General features: G+C 35.8%; 1 protein-coding gene across 1 annotated transcript in view; it reads right to left on the bottom strand.

Moving 5' to 3' along the window:
• Window positions 1–22,403, bottom strand: part of MAOB (monoamine oxidase B) — a 129,679-nt gene that overhangs the window by 69,268 nt on the left and 38,008 nt on the right. The window contains exons 2-3 of the mRNA XM_016218509.2: window positions 14,004–14,098; window positions 12,882–13,019 (exon numbers count right to left, since the gene is read on the bottom strand). Of these exons, the coding sequence (XP_016073995.2) occupies window positions 12,882–13,019; window positions 14,004–14,098 (233 nt within the window). The remainder of the gene's footprint in view (window positions 1–12,881; window positions 13,020–14,003; window positions 14,099–22,403) is intronic.

Raw genomic sequence — 22,403 nt, 5'->3', positions numbered from 1 at the left:
ATTGGACAGGTACATGCAAAAAAATCAAACTAGACCACCAACTTACTCCATACACAAGATAAATTCAAAATGGATAAAAGACTTAAATGTAAGTTGTAAAACCATAAAAATCCTGGGAGAAAACATAGGCAATAAAGTCACAGACATTTCATGTAGTGGAATTTTCACTGATATATCACCTAGGGCAAGAGGAACAAAAGAAAAAATAAACAAATGGGACTACATCAAACTAAAAACTTCTGCACAGCAAAAGAAAACAGCCTATAAATACAAAGGAACCCCACAGTATGGAAGAACATATTTCTCAAGGATACATCTGATAAGGGGTTAATTTCCAAAGGGTACAAAGAACTCATACAACTCAACCACAGGAAGACACAAAATCCAATTTAAAAATGGGCAAAGGACCTAAACACAATTCTCCAAAGAGGATATAAAGATGGCTAAGAGACATACGAAAAAATGCTCAACTTCTCTAATCAGAAAGATGCAAATTAAAACCACAATGAGGTATCACTTCACACCTGTCAGAATGGCTACCATGAACAAATCAACAAATGACACATACTGGTGAGGATGTGGAGAAAGGGGAACCCTGGTACACTGCTGGTGGGAATGCAGACTGGTACAGCCACTGTGGAAAACAGAATGAAATTTCCTCAATAAATTAAAAATAGAGTAAAGGCAGTCTCTTCAATAAATGGTGCTGGGAAAATTGGACAGGTACATGCAAAAAAAATCAAACTAGATCACCAACTTACTCCATACACAAGATAAATTCAAAATGGATAAAAGACTTAAATGTAAGTTGCATTTTTATCCAGTGATCCCACTTCTAGGAATATTTCCTAAGAATCCTGAAATACTAATCAGAAAGAATATATGCACCCCTGTGTTCATAGCAGCAAAATTTACAATAGTTTAGATCTGGAAAAAGCCCAAATGCCCATCAGTACATGAGTGGATAAAACAGCTGTGGGACATATACACCATGGAATACTGCGCAGCTGTAAAGAAGAAAGATCTCTTACCCTTTGGGACAGTATGGATGGACCTGGAGAATATTATGCTAAGTGAAATAAGCCAGGCAGAGAAAGACAAATATCACATGATCTCACTTATATGTGGAATCTAAAGGACATAATAAACTGATGAACATAACAGATTCAGTGGCATGGAAGCATGGAACAGACTGACGAATCTCAGAGGGAAGGTGGGGGTGAATGGGTGGGTGGGGAGAGATTAACCAAAGAATGTATATGCATATATGCATACTCTATGGACACAGACAATAGTGTGGTGAAGGCCTGAGGTGGGGAGTGGGTGCAGGGTTACAGGGGTCAGTGGGGGAAAAGGACATCTGTAATATTTTTAACAATAAAAAAAAGAAAAAAAAAAAAGTCATGATGTACATTAAAAAAAATAAAAGAAAGAAAGAAAAGAAAAAATTTCTGCCATCATGGAGTTTGCTTTTTACTAGGAGAAGGCAGATTAAAAACAAATATGATATAATGTTAGGCATTTGTATGTGCTCTGAAAAACAATAAAGCAGAAAAATGATCAATTCAGGATAGAGAATAGCAGGTTGGAGGGGAGTTACTCTTTAAGATATCAGGTTATCAGGGAAGGCCTCTCTGAGGTGGAGATATCTGAGTTCAGACCAAGAAAAAACACTCAAAGTGGAGGGACTATCAAGCATGTTTTGGTTCTCTGTTGCTACATAAAGAAATAACCCATGTGTTCTCATATTTCTTTGGATTGACTGGGTTCAGCTAGCTGACAACTGGAGGTCCAAGACAACTTCATTCCCAAGTCTAGTGTAGTGGTAAGAATGCCTGAAAGGCTAGATACAGCTGGGACAGGTGACCAGAGTGCTTACATCTGGCCTCTCCAGCATGGTGGCCTAGATAGAGTATTTGGACTTCTTACAAGGGGTAACTAAATGCTCCAAGAGAGACCGTTCCAAGAGAGAATTAGAACTTGCCAGTTTCTTAAGGCCTCTGCTCCTAAACTGAACCGACATCCGTTTCTCCTTCATGGAAAAATGTCAAAGACTATGTGGCCATCTTTAATCTGCCTCAAAGTGCAAAAACCCTGGAGTAGGAATAAACTTGGCATCCTAGAAGCAAGAGTGGCTGGACTAAAGTGAGCTGGGTCAGGTGGTTGGTGGTAGCATATCATATAGGTACTTGTGGACCATGATAAAAATTTAATTTCATTCATTCTTCTAAGTTATTTTTTATTGCTTTTCCCCCAGGGTTCTACAGTCAAAAAACCTTAGCTCCGGCCTAGATATATAGATAAGATATCAACAATGACCTGGGAGAAATGCCTGGAAGCAATAAGGGAGAAACATGAGACCCCTAAAACTGCAGCAGTACAACAATCCTGGCTTTAGAGAGAGAGGTAGCAGCTTAAAAACAACCTGCTGTTTTTAGATGGACTGTCATCCTTTCCAATCCAAAGGATCATTGTCATTAGGTATCATAATGATACCCTTCAACTGCCAAAACATCTATTCTACCTAGGTCATCCTTAAATATATAGTTTTATTTTCTTTTTTTCTGACTAAGCAGGAAGTTGTACATATAGAAATGCTTTTTCTCCAGGGGCCACAATGCACATGTGTGTTTGGTTCAACATGAGAGCCTAAACTATAGTGATTATGAATTGTGGTTTTTTTCTTGGGTTGCATGTGACTAGATGCTGTCTATAGCAACTGCCCTTAACATTTGTCAACTCTAAAAGGGAGAAATTGTAAACGTCAGCAGGAAAAGGTTCCAGATCACCCTGTAGCCCTTTGCTCAGAATTTTGCATGAAGCATGTGCTGAAAGATTAAATAAGTAAATAAACTACTTATCTTCGCTACAGCTCATTACCGTTGGAATCTTCCAGAAATATATTTTGAAATAATAGTAATTTATAGCATTTTGGGCCAGTTTCTGTGGTTTCTTCTGAGTCAGGGATAATTTAACAACTTTATTAAAATAATGATGCTATACAAAAAGATTTATGTTTTCCATAAAGTTATTTCCTTCAATTTATTTAGTGATATCCTTCAAGGGTTTGAGAAGTATTCAAAGCATTCTCTATGGCAACATCTCTGACCACCTCAACTTCATTTAGTTCCAACTTGCTCGCTGTCTCATACATGAAAAATCTCAAGGACATGGCATCTCCCCATGCACCTAGGAGAGTTTTTAGAAAGTGATTCAAAGCTGGTTTGCCCTTAGGAAATAACAGGCGTACAAGGAATTTCACTGTTTGTTTACTTCCAAGTTCTTTGTGAAATTGCCACAGTAAGTGAAATTAATCAGCATTATTCATCTGTTACTATTTCTGTAACATAGGGTTTATGTTGTAGGATCTAGGGATATGTTTTGTGCAGGTGTTTAAAAATTGAAGATGGATTAGAAATATTTGCAAAAATAGATGAAATCTGCTAACCTTTTAGATCTGTGCTGTCCAATACAGAAGCCACTAGCCATATGTGGCTATTGAGCACTTAGTATGTGGCTAGTCCAAAGTGAGATGTGTTATAAGTATAAAACACATACCAGATTTCAAAAGCTTAGCACAAAAAAGAATGTAAAATATCTTATTAGTAATGTTTTATATTGACCAGATGCTCAGATGATAATATTTTATATATTCTGGATTAAATGAAATCTACTATTAAAATTAAAATTAATCGCCTGTTTCTTTTTATTTTCAATATGGTTACTAGAAAATTTTATTTTTGTTTTTGTTTATTTTTAAATATATCTTTATTGATCTCAGAGAGAGGAAAGGAGAGGGAGAGAGAGATAGATAGAAACATCAATGATGAGAGAGTCATTGATCGAGCCCGCAACCCGGGCATGTGCCCTGACCGGGAATCGAACCCCGATCGCCTGGATCCCAGGTCAACGCTCAACCGCTGAGCTACGCCCGGCCTGGCACTAGAAAATTTTAAATGACATATGTGGCAGATGTTGTATTTCTGTTGGACAGTGTTGTTTTAAATTTTAATGAGAATTTCCAGATTTCATGTATATGTCAAAAAGGGGGGAAATGAATGCATTTTGATTATCTGAATTTAGGTCATTTAGAGATTAGTAAACTCTGACACAGCCACTGTATCCTGACAGCTCTACTAGAGAGCCAGCACTGCCACTTAGTAATCTGGAAGAAAGGGTCTCAACAGAGTCAGTTAATAACCACTGTCCCATATGCAGGATCTAAAGACATCACAGTAGAGCTGTAGGAAACTTAGAAGGTAACACAACCAGAAAGGAGATTTTCTTTTCTCTTTTCTATTATCTGTTTACCCTGTTTGTCTGGGTATGTGAATTTGTTGCAGTCAAATGCTGATGTCTTAGACTACTAATAACATAAGAAAAATATAAAGGAGAAGACTGAAATTAAGAACAGGATGAGTTATAGTTTAGTGTATAAGGAGCTTATGAAAATATTTTTAGGGTAAGTTTAGCGACCTAGCTCTCTTTGAAAAAGAATTTGTAAAGCTTTATCTTATCTGGTGTCCTGCCATTTAAATTCTTACTTGGTAGTAAGACTCCCCAGAGACTATTAAAAAAGCTGTTTGTTTGGTTTTTTTCCAAAAGAAAACAGACTCTAGCCTTCCTACAAAAACATTCTTAGTATCTTCAGTGTATCATAGCAGCCTTGTTGATGAGAAAAATGTTAATCAATGTCTTTCATTATCTTTTTTCTTTAAAAGTTCAAAGCACTAAGCAGGACAGGTACAAATATCCTTTTGCAAATGAAGAAATCAAGGTAGAAAAGCATAACTAACATGGCCAAGGTCTCACAAAAAGTCAACGACAAAGTGTGTGTGTGTGTGTGTGTGTGTGTGAGTGTGTGTGAGCGGGGAGCAGATTTTGCAGCTCAGTAATACCAGGATAAGAGCCTTTGAGGTTCTGTATTTGAACAGCTGCTTTGGGATCTAGGCTGTCTAAACTCAAAGGGTTGAAGCTCAGTCACTAAGCCTGGCTGGAAGCAGTTTGGTTATTGTTACTAGATCTGTAATCAGGAGTCTGCTACCCAGACAGGTGAGAATTACACAGATATGCTGGAAACACTGTGCCTAACCTTCTCATAGACCATGCTTTCTCAAAAGTAGAGTCTGTGTCTAATTATATTTTTAAAAATAAAAATGAGAGGAGCTCTTTATAAAGAAGTTGGAGCAGTACTAAAAAATACAAAGAAGGCAACAAATTACCTCCAATTTCACCATCCAGTTTAGAAAAAACAGCTATAACATTTGGTGCATGACACCCAGACCTCTTTATAAGCATCTACAAGATAGAAAAATGTGTGGATGGATGGTTGATATGAATGGAGAACTGAACAAATGGATGATTAAAAGAGGGGGAAAGGAAACAAAAAAGTAAGTAAGGAAGAAGAAAACAAATATCTGAGAATCAAATCATATTATATTTGCTCTTTTTAATGACATGAATGTATTTGAATTTAATGGAAGAAACAAACTGAAGTGAACTGAAGAAGTGCTAAACTTAAAATAAAAATTTAAAAAACAAGAAATATTTATTACTAAAAGAGCCTTGTAGCACAAAGGCAAAAGATAGTAAAAATCATTAAGATATTTGAGTCTTTGTTTTTTAATTAGCTACGAGTTTAACTTTGGTATAGACTGATTCCATACCACAAAGGAAGATTTCAGTAGCACTTACCTTTCTTATACTTCTTTCCTCCTCGCCTTCCTTACATTCTGATTTTAAAGACTATATAATTTTTCACCATATTAAGTTCTTTAAAAATACACTCTGCAGTACATTATATATTACAATAATAATTCTTCCAATTCTTTATAGTTAAATCTTTATTTAAATGTATTTAATTTTTAACATCAGTTTCACCAAAGCTTATCCATTTTTGAGTTCTTTATTTTGAGTCATCATGAAGATCCCTTGGTGTGGAGTGCTGCTATGACCAAATTTTAAATTGTGTGCCATTGGCTTAGTGGGCAGCATGCAGGTGGCCAGAAAAGAGATGTCACAGGATTGAAAGGTAGAGAAAGTCATAAAACATTGGGAAAACTATTACCTGGATAATTCAAAGGCAGGCCAAGCACTTACCAACATTGAAGCCCTAAGAGAAACTGTTCGAATGTTAGTGATTGTTGGCTTTTACTTGTACTATGTTTTCTTTCAGCAATGCTATAGCTCTGGGATTAAGCAGCCAGGATTAGAAACCTTAAATTTTCCTTGCCATCAGTTCTCAAATTTTATGATCTAAAGGGGCTGTCTTTTCCTAATGTAAGTGTGGCATGAAACTCTTTTTTTTCTTTCTTTCTTTCTTTCTTTCTTTCTTTCTTTCTTTCTTTCTTTCTTTCTTTCTTTCTTTCTTTCTTTCTTTCTTTCTTTCTTTCTCTCTCTCTCTCTCTCTCTCTCTTTCTCTCTCTCTCTCTCTCTCTCTCTCTCTCTCTCTCTCTCTCTCTCTCTCTTCTTTCTTTCCTTTCTTTCTTCTTTCTGGCTTTATTTTATTCAGTCATTTTGTCCTATTTTTGTTCATTTCCTTTTATATTGAGAAGAGAATCTTTGATCCTACAATCCCACACTAATTATATCCCAAATTGTCTCAAATTAAATTATTAATCCCAGTGCTTTCCATAGTAGTAACTTATATTAGATGCTCCATAAATGTTGGATAATTTGAATAGAGTGTAGATGCTTAGCTAATAGTAACTGATTGGCAAATATTCACTATGTTACAGTTTTCTTATAATAAAATATCATGTATCTATTTAAAATGGTATCAACAAAGAATTTTTAACGACACTGGAAAATATTGGTGAAATATTCATAAGTGAAAAAGCAGACATGCTAACTTTCTTTATGCAAAAGTATAAAAATAGGAATCCAGGTATGTTAAATATAAAGAAAATATGCTATATATGTATGTGTGTTTGTATGTGTATAATCTTGAAGTACAAGTAACAGAACAATGTTCATCCTACTTCCAAACAGGTTTTTTCAACATATAATCAAGAAAGTGATGAGGATACAGGGATTGGGAAGGAGCCAGTGATATAACTGTAGTCAAATGAAGAAAATTTTAAGGATAAGAGCATCTTAAACTGGAGTTTCCCAAGATTTGGAAGGAAGGAAGGAAGGAAGGAAGGCAAACCAGTTTCTGGGGCTCAGAAGAAAATAAAAGAAAGTCTCCCATCCAGGGACAGTGAGCTCTTTATGGTGTATTCTTGGCACCCAAAGACCTCAGTTCATGCTTCCTGCCATATGCAATTAATCTCTTTCTAGCTTTTATGTTCTCATCTATTAAATGAAAAATAAAACTTCTAGTTCACAACTAAATAAGTTCTAGTTATTTAGGACTCACAATTGTGAGGCCCAAATAAGATACCATATGTGAAAGCACTCAGAAGGTTCTAGATGTCTATACCAAAATAATGTTATCATTGTTGTTATTTTCTGGTGGCAGCAAAAGCCAAGGGAAAGGCCTGGGCTCTGTGATCAACAGACACGAAATCATGTCTAAGCCTCTCCATAGGTTCCTGCTGTTTAGGGAGTGGCAAGGTAGGTTAGTTAATACATTTTAGTCCATCTTGTACTTTCTGCCAATCCTTGGTACTGCAAGCTGCTGAAGCTCTTTGACCTGTTACACAGTTGCCCTTATTAGTCACTCTCATTTGGTTATTACATCTCCTTTAGACTACTTGGCTATATCCCATGATGACACAGTATAGATGCTATAAAAGTTACACAAGATTTAAGCTAAAGGCCTGTTCTTTTAGTGAATTTCACCATTGTAACTGAATTCTATACATTCTTTACTTTCCACCTCCAGCATAATTTAAAATTATCTCTGTGTTACCCGCTTTATTCTCTTTTAAGTTTAACCAGATGTGCGTTTTTATATAGAGAATATGTTTACTGATTTTATCATGTTTTAAGTTTCAAATGGAAACTTTGGAGGCCTAAAATAAATTAATCTCATATCCCCAAATATTGCTACAAATCCAGTCATTGAAGGTATAATTTTCAGCAAATTATTACATGCCAAAAATCTGCCTGTATTTTCTAAAGAACACAATGAATACTTTGGTTTCCAGAATAACATCGTAAGCTTCAGAATAATAATTAGACAAGTGGATTTCACTTGCTAAAGAGGAAATTATTGTTCTCCACATTTTTTTGAAGAAATCTCCCATGATAATAAGACATATTTACTTCCAACAAATAAGAAATTAAATCGTTGGGAGTGGAAAAGAAGTTTCATGAAGCTCATCTCAGCTAGGACAGACTCTTGGAGCCAGTGAGCTCTGTGTGGCATGTGGGAAGTTCATGTAAAATGGGCAGCTGTTCCTGGGTGAAATACAAGCATTTGTCTAACCTGTTCCTGGAAACTTCTGTCATCATGAGGGAAGCAAGTGCACCCTAGACTTTTTGATCCAGGCTTCCCTGGATTAATAAGATTGGAGAAGGAGATATTAAGAACCTGAAAAATACTGTACATTCCGGTCTGCTGATTTCTGGGACATGTTGAAGTTATGCATGGCAAGACAGTATCTGTTTGCCAAATGTAATGATAATTTGAATATTTTATTTCTCAATAGTTGGGCTCCAATTGTGTTGCTGTTCCTCAATGCCAAGAGGTAATTTAGCACCTGTGATCTTTTCCAAGAAATTCACTGAACCAGCCTTGTCAACAGAGATCTTTTCCCACTATTCTTTGCATTTATGTGCTTTTTGTGTACTTGCATTATCAACAGGATTTCAGAGTTCTCAACAAACTGAAGGAATGTGTCAAATGCTGCTTCCTCTATAAGGTTGTTTGAGCAATAGCACTCAGAGCAGCAACAGCAGACAATATATTTGAGAGATGTCTTTTCATTCAGATGCTTTTTCACGCATTGAGACTGAGCACATAGAACACAAAAGGGATTTTGACAATGAGCTCTGTTTCTGTCCACTGGGAAGCATACTAAGACCAGAACATCTTTTTCTCAGTTTGTACAGATAGCTGAAGTTTAGAAATTACTATCAGTATGAAGTTGAACTCTTAATATTAAGTCATGCTACATCTTTGCATAACCTAACTCTTAATAATTCAACCTTCAGGCCTAAAGCAGTTTCCTGCATATTTTGATTAGATTTTAGTTGAAATTTCAGACTGAAAAATGCTGCTGAGACAGAGAAACTTTATTTGCCAATAGTCTGAATTGCACCAAACTTCAAAATTTTCTCCAAGTTTTTTAAAGTAAAAACCCAAAAGAGCAAAAAACAAACAACAAAACAACCACATACATGTGTGCACACACTCACACAGTAGATGAAAGAGGAAGAGGTATAAGTTCACATAAAGCAATGCTTTTTAAGAATTTATTTTTTGTCTTTTTCTTATTATGAGATACTGTCCAAACAGAAATAATTTTTACAAGTCACTTCCAATGTATTTAAATAGCTGCCTTCTAAACTATACTAGCAGAAATTAGCATGGCTATTTGTAAAACAGATTTAAAACTTCAGTAGATGCTTAACAATAACTGTTAAACACTAACGGCTGCATCACTATTTTAGACATGAGGAAAACACCTACTAAATTATACAGGTATTAGTTGAAGTGATAATTTTTCCTAGTGATAGTTAAATCTCAATATAGCTATTACATCTTTTATTCACCAACAAGGCTTTGCAAAACCACATTTTAGCAACATAAGACAGATCTATGGTAGCATTAAAAATGAATGTCACTCAGATATAAACATTTCCAACAGATAGGAGGCGGACAGTAAAGAGTACACAGAACAGCACACCAGGAGGTTCCCATCATGGAGCTGGCATGAACACACCCTAGTAGCAGACCATTTCTCTTACAAATACCAGGGAACTGAAAATACCAGAGTCATCATTTCTTGAGAAAGGCACCCTTTCTGTGGGTAGCTAGCCAGTCATAAGCTGCTTGCTGTACTCTCTCCATTTTATGGGAAGCTCCATTTCATTAGTTTCAGTTCTGACCAGCATACCCAAGTTCTTTATCCTAATGTTATTAAGGCTGCACATAAAACTCCTTCCATTAAGGACCATGTAAAAAATCTAAAATACTCCCAGGCTCTGGGTTAAGAAATACATATAAGTTGACTGAAAAAATAAGGCACAAATATAATACATATTTTCATAAGCCATAATTTGCACTTGGGAATGGTAGTTATTAAAACATATAATAGACAGTAATGTCCAAATGTCAAAAGTACTGCCTACATGACACAGGAAACAAATTTCTGAACTACATTCTTTGGCATGTAGTAGTAGATAGAATGTCATAGTTCTGGCCAATAAATGGATGCAGCCATTTGAGATGATTTTACAGACTAAAAATGAGAACAATACATGTGAGCAAAGAAAGACATGGAAGTGATGATGGTGGAGAACAAGTATTTGATTTTGGGAGGACTTCTTAGCTATACGGACATTATTATTACTTATTATCATGTAGCTCTTCACTGGATATGACCATGAAAAGGTCAAATTAGCACATCTATCAAGACTGAAAGAAAAATATTTGTTTCATATTTTCATTAATGTTTTAATTATCTCATTAGTGAGAATTCATTAAGTATACAATATATTTTTAAATTTCTTTTTATTGTTGATATTATTGTCTATGTCCCTATCCCCCTCCCTCACCTTTGCCTACCTCCACCCAGCCCCTGCCCCCCTTTCCTCTGGCCATCACCACACTATTGTCTGTGTCTATGGATTATGGACTTTATTTTTAAGTGCATTGATATTCCTCATTTCTTCCAGCAGAGGTCAGAAAATAGCAATACAGGAATATGAAACATCTATGAACCAAGAAAATATTTTAGAGTAATTTTCCCTAGATAGGATTATGGAGAGTTTTTGTTTACTCACATTTTCTAATAACATTTTTACAATAAATATGCTTTACTTTTGTAATAATTAAAAAGCAATAACATTCATTTTAAGTTTTATAAAGAACACTGTTAGCATATGTATTTACCCTGCATCAAGTCAGAGATATTGCTTAATTGACTGTTCTAAATAGTCTAAGAAAGCAGCACATTTGGCCAACACTCTGTAAAAGTGTTGTGTAAGATCATTTCCACAATTAATGACTGTAAGCAATCTCTTTCAAACAAGGAACTTAATATCAGCCATAAGATTACCAGAAAAACAAACATTCTGAGCAGAACTCTTGATTGCTAAGCAACCTTGCACAAACAAAAACAGAAAAGTGAATATAATTTCTAGTCATCTCTTTTGTCTGGAGAAAACTAAAAGAGACTCCAGTGTTCTGAGAAGTAAGTCTCTGTAAGTCTTATGTGTTAAGACAAGGAAGACAGAAGAAATCAATCAATGTGACCTACATTTAAAAGCAAAGAACCCTATGAAGGATGTTTACTAAGTGCTGCTGGTTGATGTCCAACAAATTTCACTGTCACCGTGCTACATTTTCATTTTTAAATGATGTGTCTCTTTTTCTACTAGACACATATGGAAGCAAAGTGAAAAGGCTTATAAAACAAAATCTGAAGTTCAACCAAAACATTTATGTATGAATTAAGGAAATCTTTTACCCTCATTGTGCCAAATTAGATAGATTTTTCTTTCCAGTTTTATTAAATGATTCATAATGCATGGTATGTTATCCATCCTTCTTGATATTATCACTCTCAAATAATATAAGTATGTCAATATATCAACATTGCTATATAGATCAAACTGACTTGCTAGTTTTTTTCTGTCTCCTAAGGGGATGATTTCTATGGGTGAGGATATACTTATACTGCTTACTTCCACCTGCAGAGGCAAGTGAAGAAGAGAGGGAAAGACTAAAATTCAAAACCCCTGCCAGTTCTTCTGTGGGACACCATGAGAAGGTGCCAGAGTAAGTGAATCTCAGCTTGTTAGAAACCATCAGTGACTTTTTGTACCAAAGCAATGATGCTGGAAAACAAGGATCAAAGAGATATGAAAAGTCTGATGACCAACAGCATGGTGGGAGACTAGAATCCACAGAGGAATGTGGCCAGTGAAAAATCCCCAGGGATGCATAAGTCTAAGAGCTTATTAGAATTAGAATGTCTAATTTTCAATTCTAACCTGCTAGTGTTTCTGCAATTAACCCCATTCCAACTCCACCCCCTGCCATTGTTCAAAATTTCAGTCAAGTCTGCTGCATACAAATGCTTGAGGTAGTCTGAGGGAAATCAAAACAGAGGTGAGTTTCAGCCCAGGTTGGTATAGAGCAAAAGGAAAAAAGAGTCACAAGCCATGAGACGTGGATAAACATAGGTGTCATGGAGGCAAGAATAAGCCACAAATGATCATGAGAATGTGAGACCCAGTAAACTCAGAGAAATCTTGAGAAGATCAATGGAGTTTCCCCACAAAAAGAAATGGAATTTGGGACTTGAGCCACTTTTATGTAAACTTCCAAAGAAGACTAACTTTAGCTGTTAAATCAGACACAGTATTAAAACTTCAAAATACTACAGATTGCAAATACTTTTATAATGTGAAGCCTAGGGCAGCATTTGTAAAACTGTACACAAGTTTTTGTATCACATAAAAGAGCCCAAGGTATTTAACAAATTAATCACAAATGCCTTTTCTCTATTAGTTTTGTTAAACTTTTTACCAAATGGGCAATACTACTTGGTCAATTATCTTCCCACATAGGTTAATAATTCTCACTTAATTCCACTTTGATAACAGTGAAACATTCTCAGAGTGGTTAAAATACATTAATAAGCTACATACTTCTGCATACATTCAGAGATGAAAAAGTTTCTCTGAGAGAATGATCTAGAATTTATATATGGAAATGCCCACAGAGTAGCCTTCAAATCCTTCAAAGGCTGGCCCAGGCTTACCTTTGAGTGGTGGATCAGACACTCCACTTCATTCACTTTATAGGTCTCCAATCCTAGCTCTTTGGCTAATCTTAAGATGCGATTCTGGGTTGGTCCAACATAAGATCCTCCAAGGTCCACATATTTAACCATTTGGTTCTGTTTTTCCATGGAAAAAAATTTAAAAAATAATTGTGAAAATGTTATTACTAAGATAGAGAGCCCTGAAATAAGCAAATTAACATTTCATAGGTTATAGACACATCTTGTGGGACCATGAAAAATTGGGTTCTGTTCTCAACTCCATTCTTGTAATTTAAAGGTTATTAGATCATTTCTTAATTTAAGCAAAACTTATTGAACTTTGTATAGGCAAGAGACGCCTGAACCTCATCATTTACAATGTACCACAACATGGTTTGGTTTTCAGTGACTTGAGTTTATAATCTCTGAATGGCTGGTGAATTCTCTATACTTAGTACTTGAGGCTAACTTTGAGGCACCTAATGCAGGAGGAAAAATAAGAAAGGAAATTATCACTTATGTTGTTTGCCAATCCAAGTGTTTGAAACAGCATCAGGGAATGTTTGGTCATAATTTGAACCTTTGAAATTGTTCTTATGTTCAATAACAAGTTTTCTATATGGTTTTGAATCAGCTTCACATCCAATGACAAAGGATAAAACTTTGAACAAGAAGTAAGTAGAAAAGTTCTCTGTATTTGAGCTTGTCCAAGCATAGCTGGGTACCTATTAGTCAGGGACACCAGAAAAGGCCTCCTTTTTCTGTTTTTGTTTGTTTTTTCATTTTTTTATTGTCTGTCTCCCCTCCCCCCCAAAAACTACACATTTCACAAAGGCAGGAATCTTTGTTTTATTCACTGATGTATTCCAAATACCTATTCATTGGTGCAATACTTTACTGGGCAAGTGCCAAGTGTCATGAGGTGAGAAAAGAAAAGGTACCGAAGAAAGAGTTGAAAAAGAAACAAATTTGTAGAGAGGCTGTGGAAAATTTTTAGAGTAATTTTCACTCTCTTAAAAAGAGTCAAATGAAATTCAAGATATTCAGCAAGGAAAAAAAAAAAGAAGAAAAAACTCAGCTTTGATCCCATGTTTTTCCACTCCATCCTTAATGTCTTACCCTAGTGGTGTAAGTCCTGCCTCCCACACGGTCCCGGGCTTCCAGAACAACCACATTCAGGCCAGTGTCATGCAGAAGTTTGGCTGCTGCCATACCTGGGAGAAAATACAATAAGAAATCAGAATCAAACACCTTATAGGGACTCCAGATAAGCTCTTCATGCTAACAGCCAGGGAGAAAAGCCCATGAGGGCTCACACACAGTCTGCAGTTACATTTAACTTACAGGTGGCTAAGGTTTCTCAACAGAGACCCAAATTCCAAGTCAGAAAACCAACTACTATTTGTAGAAAAAAACAAAAGGGATTTTACTTTTGGTAAATGTCTCAGATCTTAAAAATAGCTTATGGTTACTATATCAAAATGTCTATCTTTAAGGAATAAATTGTGTGATTATACATCAGACAACACAGATAAAAACACAAGGCACAAGGCCCCTGGCCCTGGCCAGTGTGGCTTGGTTGGTTAAACTTTTGTTCCATGCACTGAAGGGTTGCAGGTTCAATTCCCGGTCAAGGCACATACCCAGGTTGCAAGTTCAATTTCCAGTGAAAATGTGAGGCAACCAATCGATGTTTCTCTCACAGTGATGTTTTTTTTCCTCTCTCTCCCTCTCCCTTCTTTTCTCTAGAATCAATGAAAAACATATCCTAGGGTGAGGATTAAAACACACACACACACACACACACAAGGTCCCACTTAAGAGAAATGTATAAGCCCCAGCAGAGTCAGAACCAAATGTATAACCACTGACTTTATTTCCAAAGTAAATATGAAAAATCGGTAAGTTGGGGGGAGAGTGGACCTTCAAATCATGTGAGAAGACCTTGGATTTACAGTGAAATTAGACTTGTAGAGGTTGATGTAAAGTTTTAAAACCAAGGATGTAAAATTTGACCCCCTTATGAACCCTAATTAATTACCCATGTAATCCATCTCTGAAGAATTAAATGACTCCATTCATTCATCCATTTAATTGTTAATGTAGGCAAAAATTATTTAATGAATGCCCACTACATTCTCACCATCATAAATTTAGCTTTTAAAAAACAGCGTTATTCGAAATAAGCCAGTCAGAGAAAGATAAATATCCCATGATCTCACTCATATATGGAATCTAATGAACAAAATAAACTGGTGAGCAAAATAGATCCAGAGACATACAAACATGGAACAAACTGATGAGTCTCAAAGGGAAGGCAAATATAGGGGAGCGGGTGGGGAGAAATTCACCTAAGAACTTATATGCATGAATACATGACCCATGGACACAGACAACAGTATAGGGAAGGCCTGAGGGGATCAACGGGGGGGAAAGGAGGACATCTGTAATACTTTTAACAATAAAGATATTTTTTTAAAAAAAATAGCTTTATTAATGCGCAGCCGGGGGTGGCTCAGCAGTTGAGCGTTGACCTGGGATCCAGGCGATTGGGGTTCGATTCCCGGTCAGGGCACATGCCCGGGTTGGGGGCTCGATCAATGACTCTCTCATCATTGATGTTTCTCTCTCTCTCTCCCTCCCCTTCCCTCTCTCTGAAATCAATAAAGATATATTTTTTAAAAAATAGCTTCATTAAGACAAATTTACTTACAATAAACGTTACCCAATGAAGTTTTTATCATTTATTTATTCATTCATTCATTCATTCATTCATTCATTTATTATTTTATTTGTGTTTAAATTACAACTGTTGGTGAAGATGTGGAGAAAAGGGAACCACCGTGCACTGTTGGTGGGAATGCAGATTGGTGCAGCCACTGTGAAAAACAGTGTGAAGTTTCCTCAAAAAGTTAAAAATGGAACTACCATATATCCAACAATTCCCCTTCTGAGTATTTATCTGAAGAAATTCAAAATACTAATTCAAAAAGATATATGCACTCCTATGTTCACTGCAGTTCTATTCACAATAGCCAAAATATAGAAGCAACCTAAGTGCCCATCAATAGACAAGTGGATTAAGAAGATGTGGTACATATATACCAAATATGTTTGGACAATGTACAAGTCCGTCCTGGATGTAGGTTTTTTATTTTATCTCAGAGGTCTTAAAATCCTGCATCTTTAAAACCATTCTTACAGAATTTAGTAAGTTTTCTCAGACAACAGAACTCTGATGCTCTGAATAATGAACTGAATTTTCTTAGTTCCAGTTACCTTACTCATTTGTTTTTTTGAGACTAAACAGAATCAAGGAAAGTTTAAGATGCTGTGCCTTGTAGATAAATTAAACAGCTTCAATCTTGTCTTTCAAAAATAATAGTTCTGGGACTTTTATACACCACTAATGCAAAAAAAGATATTCTTATTAAAATAGCCATATAATGTTCATTACATTTAAAAAGCTGTTCTAGAGATTTCAATATATTATTCAATGAATTCTTACAGCAACCCAATAATTAAAGGTACTATTTATATTCCCATTTTATGGCTGAGGAAATTGAAGGAAAAAGGGGTGTCCAAGGTCACATGAGGAGTCAGCAGGCAAAGTCAGGCTATTCTCTTTGTAGATTGCATCTTTCTGCTTTTGCTTCAGGAAAAAATTACATTTCAAAAGATATTTTTCACTTTGTTTGGATCAATGTGTTTTTAAAACACACTTGTATATTGTTGTTCAATGAGAATCTCTAAAGCATAAGATATGAGCCCACCGTAAAAGCCATAATGAAAAGCCGAGGCTTCATTCACAGTCTATTGGCTAGCCTAAAAGAAAAAAACTATTTTTTAAAGAAGCTGACTTGACACTTCATTATTTGAGTTAATCCATCTTCTGATCCTTGTCCTTGGAGGCAGGCCTAGAGCTTTTCAGTTGGTGGCAGGGTAAGGGTTCCAAAGTCCACAGTTCCCCACGCAGTGCACATGAGCATTGCACAACCCTAAGTTTAGGAATACAAGGTTTCAATTTTTAACTCCAGTTTCCTAATTTCATCACCATAAGGGGAAAAAAAGAGAAAACATTTCTATTTAGATTCAACATTGCAGACAATTCAGTGCCATTTCTTTTATCAAGCATCAGTTCAACAAATAAAATATGAAATAAGATGCAACCATGGTAACAGCTGTTATCAGGGAATTCAGAGGGACCTGCTGTGCATGCTGAGGCTTAAACAAAAGGGTTCAGAACAAAATACAACATCACTCATATACACAACCATTTTATATTCCACAAAAGGTACTGTCTTTTAGTAAATGCAGTTACCCCATAGTATATGATACTAAACATAAACAGTTATTAGAACAGGCCAGTGTCTTATCAAATCATGTGCCTTAAAAAGTCATAAATAAAAAATTACAAAAATATCTTTAAATAGAACAGTATGAGAGTAAGTTGTTGGAAATATCTCACAATTTGTCACACTAATGTTCATAGGAGGCTATTATCAACAGCAGAAACTGAGTGAAAATATAATTGTCCCAATTATCAGTGACTTAGGGAAGTCACTGCAGTTTAGGAAGAGGGGATTTTAGAACACCTAAGAACCCGAGGAGTTAGAGTCTTGTCAGGAGAAGATTAACATTAAGAAGTAGCTCTCAAGGGATTCCTTAGTAATGACTAATGAAAGGACTAATGGTTTGACTGATGGAAAAATAAGCAAACAATAAACTATACAGAGTTGACCTGATTTACAACAGTGTTGTTCCCGAGTTCATTTCTACGTCGATTGTTTAACACATTGTGCCATAAAACAAAAATTTGGGAAATGGTGCATTCTTTAGGAAGTCTGGGAATTTTAAAATGCAATATTATAGCAAAAAAATCATAAAGGAGCAGAAGTACATTTGCCCTAAAACACTAAACAATGTAATTGGCACTATTTAAACACCTAAGCAATCACTTCCTGATACAATGCAATAACAGTTTTTTTAAAAAGAAAATATCTACAATAACAACAGCCATCATCAAAATGCATTGAGCACTTGCTTTACTCTGTGTGAAGTGCTTTACACACAAAGTGCTTCTGATCTTCACCACAATGCTGAGAGTTATTATTATCCTTATTTTAAAAAGAAAAATGGAAGATTAAAGACATTCATTGACTTGCCATAGATTATATAATTAGTAAATGGCAAAGTCAGAGTTCAGCTCCAAAGCTGAACTCTTACCCACTACCTGATACCAAAAAGGAAAAATTAAAAATACAGTGACTCAGTACACTGATTGATGTAAAGTGCTTGAAAACATTTTGCTCTCCATCTAAACATAAGAATTTTAAAATAATCAATTTTTCTTTTAAATGGATATATTTTTAAACCAATTTAGGATCAAGCTTATAATCACTTTGTACTTTTAAAAAGCTAGTTAAACTTCAGTTTAATAGGCAGGATCAATTAATATTTCACAAATAAATTATCATCTGCCATTTTCAGAAGCAGTCCCAGTATGCTCCTGACAGGCTTCTGATAAGATCATCTATTTCTTGTTGCTTCCAAATGGTGCAGGGTCCAGAGGATTTTGGCTCAAGAAGACTCCTTTGGATGAATAACCATAGCATGGCACACACAGGAATAATGGGAGACTAATGCCTACCTCTTCTTGAATAGTTTACTTGGAAAAAATTATCAAAGTGATGACGATCTCAATTATTTGGATACCTAAATATAGATTAGACACCCAAATTATTTTTATTTTAAAGACTGAAAATCAGTTAGATGCTGTAACAGACTGAAAAGTACACAGCGCAGGTAACAAAGGTGTCTTTAGAGAAGTGGAGGAGTTTAGATTTAGAGAGAAGGGAAAAAATCAAAATTACTATCTGCTTTGTTTTTTGCTTTGTCAATCTGTCCTTCATATCAAAATCTGATATTTAACAAAATGTTTTAAATGTTTTAAAATGCAAAGTTAATTGTCTTGAAAACATTATGCACTTTGATACTATATAAATGAATTCTTCCCAATTAAAAAAATCATGTTAACTAAAATTGACAATGAAATTCACTGTACCTCAAAGCATCTGTACCTTATAATCATGGTAAATAGTATAGGCATCCCCCAAGAAAAAAAAGCCAAAATATGTAAATAACCCTCATTTCCTTCTGGTCACTTCTGATAAAGCAATGGTTTTATGAGGTAACTCTAGAAACAACCAAGTGACCTTCTGATCAAAGAACTGGAATTCTTTGATGTCTCTAAAGAAAATCCTTTTTAGTTATGTAGCACAAATACATGCAAAAAAAACCCTGGGATAAAAAGAAAACTATCCTCAATTTAAATTTAATTCATTAAAGGAAAGTGATATTTGTATGTGGAATTCAGATATTAATTGTTGAACTTTCAACACAGAGTAGAGAGGCAGGTGAAGATATCACTAAAAACAGCTAACATTTTGAGCACTGACTGTTTGCCAGCTTCTATTCTAAGTGTTTCACCTAAGAATTGATTTATTCTCCCAACAACTCTATGAAGTGGTCAGATTTAGAAAGTGAGGCACAGAGAGGTTAAGTCATGTGTCCAAGGTCACACAGCTAACAAGTGGCAGAGCCAGTATTCAAATTCAGGCAGTTTGACTCCATATAACAAGCATGCCCAGCAGCCTTCCTCATACTAAACAGTGAAACACTGAAAGCCTTCCATAGAACACCATACAAGCAGCAGGGTCACTTCCAGAACATTTCATATGTTTGTGTAAATTACAAGAAGGTGCACACTCCTGGCAGGTAAATTGCAAAAAGACCTCCTTCCTTCAGGCAAATGCAGCTCACCTGGGTGCAAATGGCTTGGCTGGCAAAATGTGAGCTTGATTGCATGCCCTCTTTCACTGCATCGGCTGGGAACCCTTGCACAGGGTACTGCCTAAACAGCTTATGCTGTGGCCTTGAAACTCAGAAAACTTATTTCCTGAATGATGAGAATTTAATTATCTATTCTGTGTCTCCTCAATGCTAGCACACAGTTGTCACTTACATGTTTGTTAAATGGATTCATTTTATATCCTTCAACGAAAATGACATTTAATTACTTAATCAATCAATAAATAAATGGCTGCAATGGTGTCTATATAAACATAGTATACTTAATATAGTATAAGAAACTAAAATATTTATACACACTCAAACTGATTTCCTCTGATCACACCGGAAATGATAAAGGATACCCCTGACTTTCTCCAAAGGCACGAGATGAGAAGACAGACAACAAATAATCATAACTACCTTACACATGCACACACTGAAGTTTTCAATATTCACATGCATTCAGTCCTTAACAACTCTGTGAGGCTGGCATTGTTGTTCCTATTTTCCTTATTAGGAAATGGAAGCTCAGAGAGATTCAAGGGCTTGCTCAGCATTATACAGCTAGCAATGGCAGAGTTAGGGTTAAAACCCAGTTCTGTTTCTGTGTCCTATTGTTTTTCATGACTCACATTATCTTCTATAACATACAAAGACCTAGGTTATCAAAAACAAATCTCAAAGCATGCCATATTTTAAAACTGCACTATTTCTTGATTAACATTCTTGGAAAAAATATATTGATAAAAACCACAGGGATCCTGTCAGTGCTCAAAGCCTTGAGACCCTATCGCTGCAGGAAGATCTGGAAGCATTCAAAACAATACTATGGCCTCTAGGACAACTTCAATGGACTACTCATTACAAGGTGCTTGGCTGAACAGTTTCTTCCTCCTTAAGTACAGACTGACTCTTCTTTCCTGAGAACATACCAATCACAACTTTTTGGAAAATCAAAACAACACATAGCATAAATCAAACATACCAATATGTACCATCATTTTGATCATTGAGAAGCAAAGTCTAGAGTTATGTTATTCACATCTTGCCCCCAAATATGAAAAAGATACCACGTTTTCTTGTAAGCCCTTTGTTCTGTTTTCCCTAAGATGGTAAAAATATATAACACAAAAATAAATGGCAATCGCTTCTAAAATAAAGACCTTTACTGACAAAAGCCTCAGGCTGTGGGATGATTTATGCTCTTGAAAAGGATAAAAAACATCAAGCTTTCATGAGTTGCCATAGAAACCTTTCTCCAGATGCTGCCACTTTGAAATACTAAAATGAGATTGCCTTTAAAGGCCATTCAGAATATATCTAAAGCCAAAAAATTATTTCTTCATTATGCTTTATATGCAAACTATTGCATTTTCTGAAAGTGTCAGCAATCATAATGAGTCTTGTTCCACGTTCAAGCTTTTGTCTTTACCCTTTGCTATTTGAAAGGAGTGGAATATCTTTTGTGTATTGTAATCGTGGTAGACAAAATTTATTTTGCTTTACTTCAACATGGTCTCCCATGAAAACAGGATGCAAAATCAGCAATTATAGTTTTGTCTTTCTCATGTTTGTGTGTTATATTCTTCATTTAAAAAACTACTACATAAAACTAAACTTTTAATTCACTTGGTTCAAATTATTTTGGAAATTTGATAGACTATGTATAAATAAATAAAAGCATACTCTTTTAAGAATACTGTTGTTTAATTATAGAAGATAACCATATGATGTCATGGTAGTTTCCTTGACTATGATCTGAGGATAAAATATCTCATTGCCATGATACTAGCCCTCCTATGGATTACCAACATGATTTTTTAGACTCACAAACATCTTTAAGATAGAATATGAAATCAGAGAGATATCACACTCCCTTTGGCACACCCAATTCCTAGATCTTAGTCTCTGAAAGAGCCAGATGTTACAAATGGCCTGAGGAAGGTCAAAGGCCAGGTGTAGAATACTTTGAATACTTCTCCATTTAAATATCTCCTTTTACCAAAAATGAAATGACAAGTTAGGAATTCAAGAAGGAGAGGGTAAAATGTGAACTTTACCAAAGAAAATCAATCTGACTGAGGTGTAATGAATAAATGGAGAAATAAAGCTACAAAAGAGTCATTTGGCAATGTCAAAGTCCAACCCTCCCTGTCTTCTGGGAGACCAGTGTAGAACTTGGCCCAGTAACTCTACTTTGCCTTTCCCTGAAACACTCCTGTGAACCAAAGACCAAGGCAGTCAGCAGTATGCGAGGACCAGAGTAGAAGGGAAACACTGCCTGGTTCAAGGACAAGGCAGAATACTGCAATTCTGTAAAAAAAAATTCTATCCTTAATAGTCCACTGCCTGGCTGTATGGCCTTGGGCAAGTGTCCTCACTTTTCTGAGCCTCACTTTCCCCATGTGTAAAATGAAGTGATTAAATTAGGCCCTTCTATTCTGTAACTAATCTAAATGACACAAGACAGTAATGCTAAGCTGAGAATTCATTACAAAGCTAGTGTCGCCCAGCTGGGCGTGGCTCTGCGGTTGAGCATCAACCTAGGATCCAGGCGATCGGGGTTCGATTCTTGGTCAGGGCACATGCCTGGTTGCAGGCTCGATCAATGACTCTCTCATCATTGATGTTTCTAGCTCTCTTTCTCACTCTCCATTCCTCTCTGAA

The sequence above is a fragment of the Miniopterus natalensis genome, chromosome X (assembly GCF_054644295.1).
Source record: "Miniopterus natalensis isolate mMinNat1 chromosome X, mMinNat1.hap1, whole genome shotgun sequence".
Lineage (NCBI taxonomy): Eukaryota > Metazoa > Chordata > Mammalia > Chiroptera > Miniopteridae > Miniopterus > Miniopterus natalensis.
The sequence above is the reverse complement of the archived record's forward strand: the minus strand, read 5'-3'. Positions and strand labels throughout refer to the sequence as shown.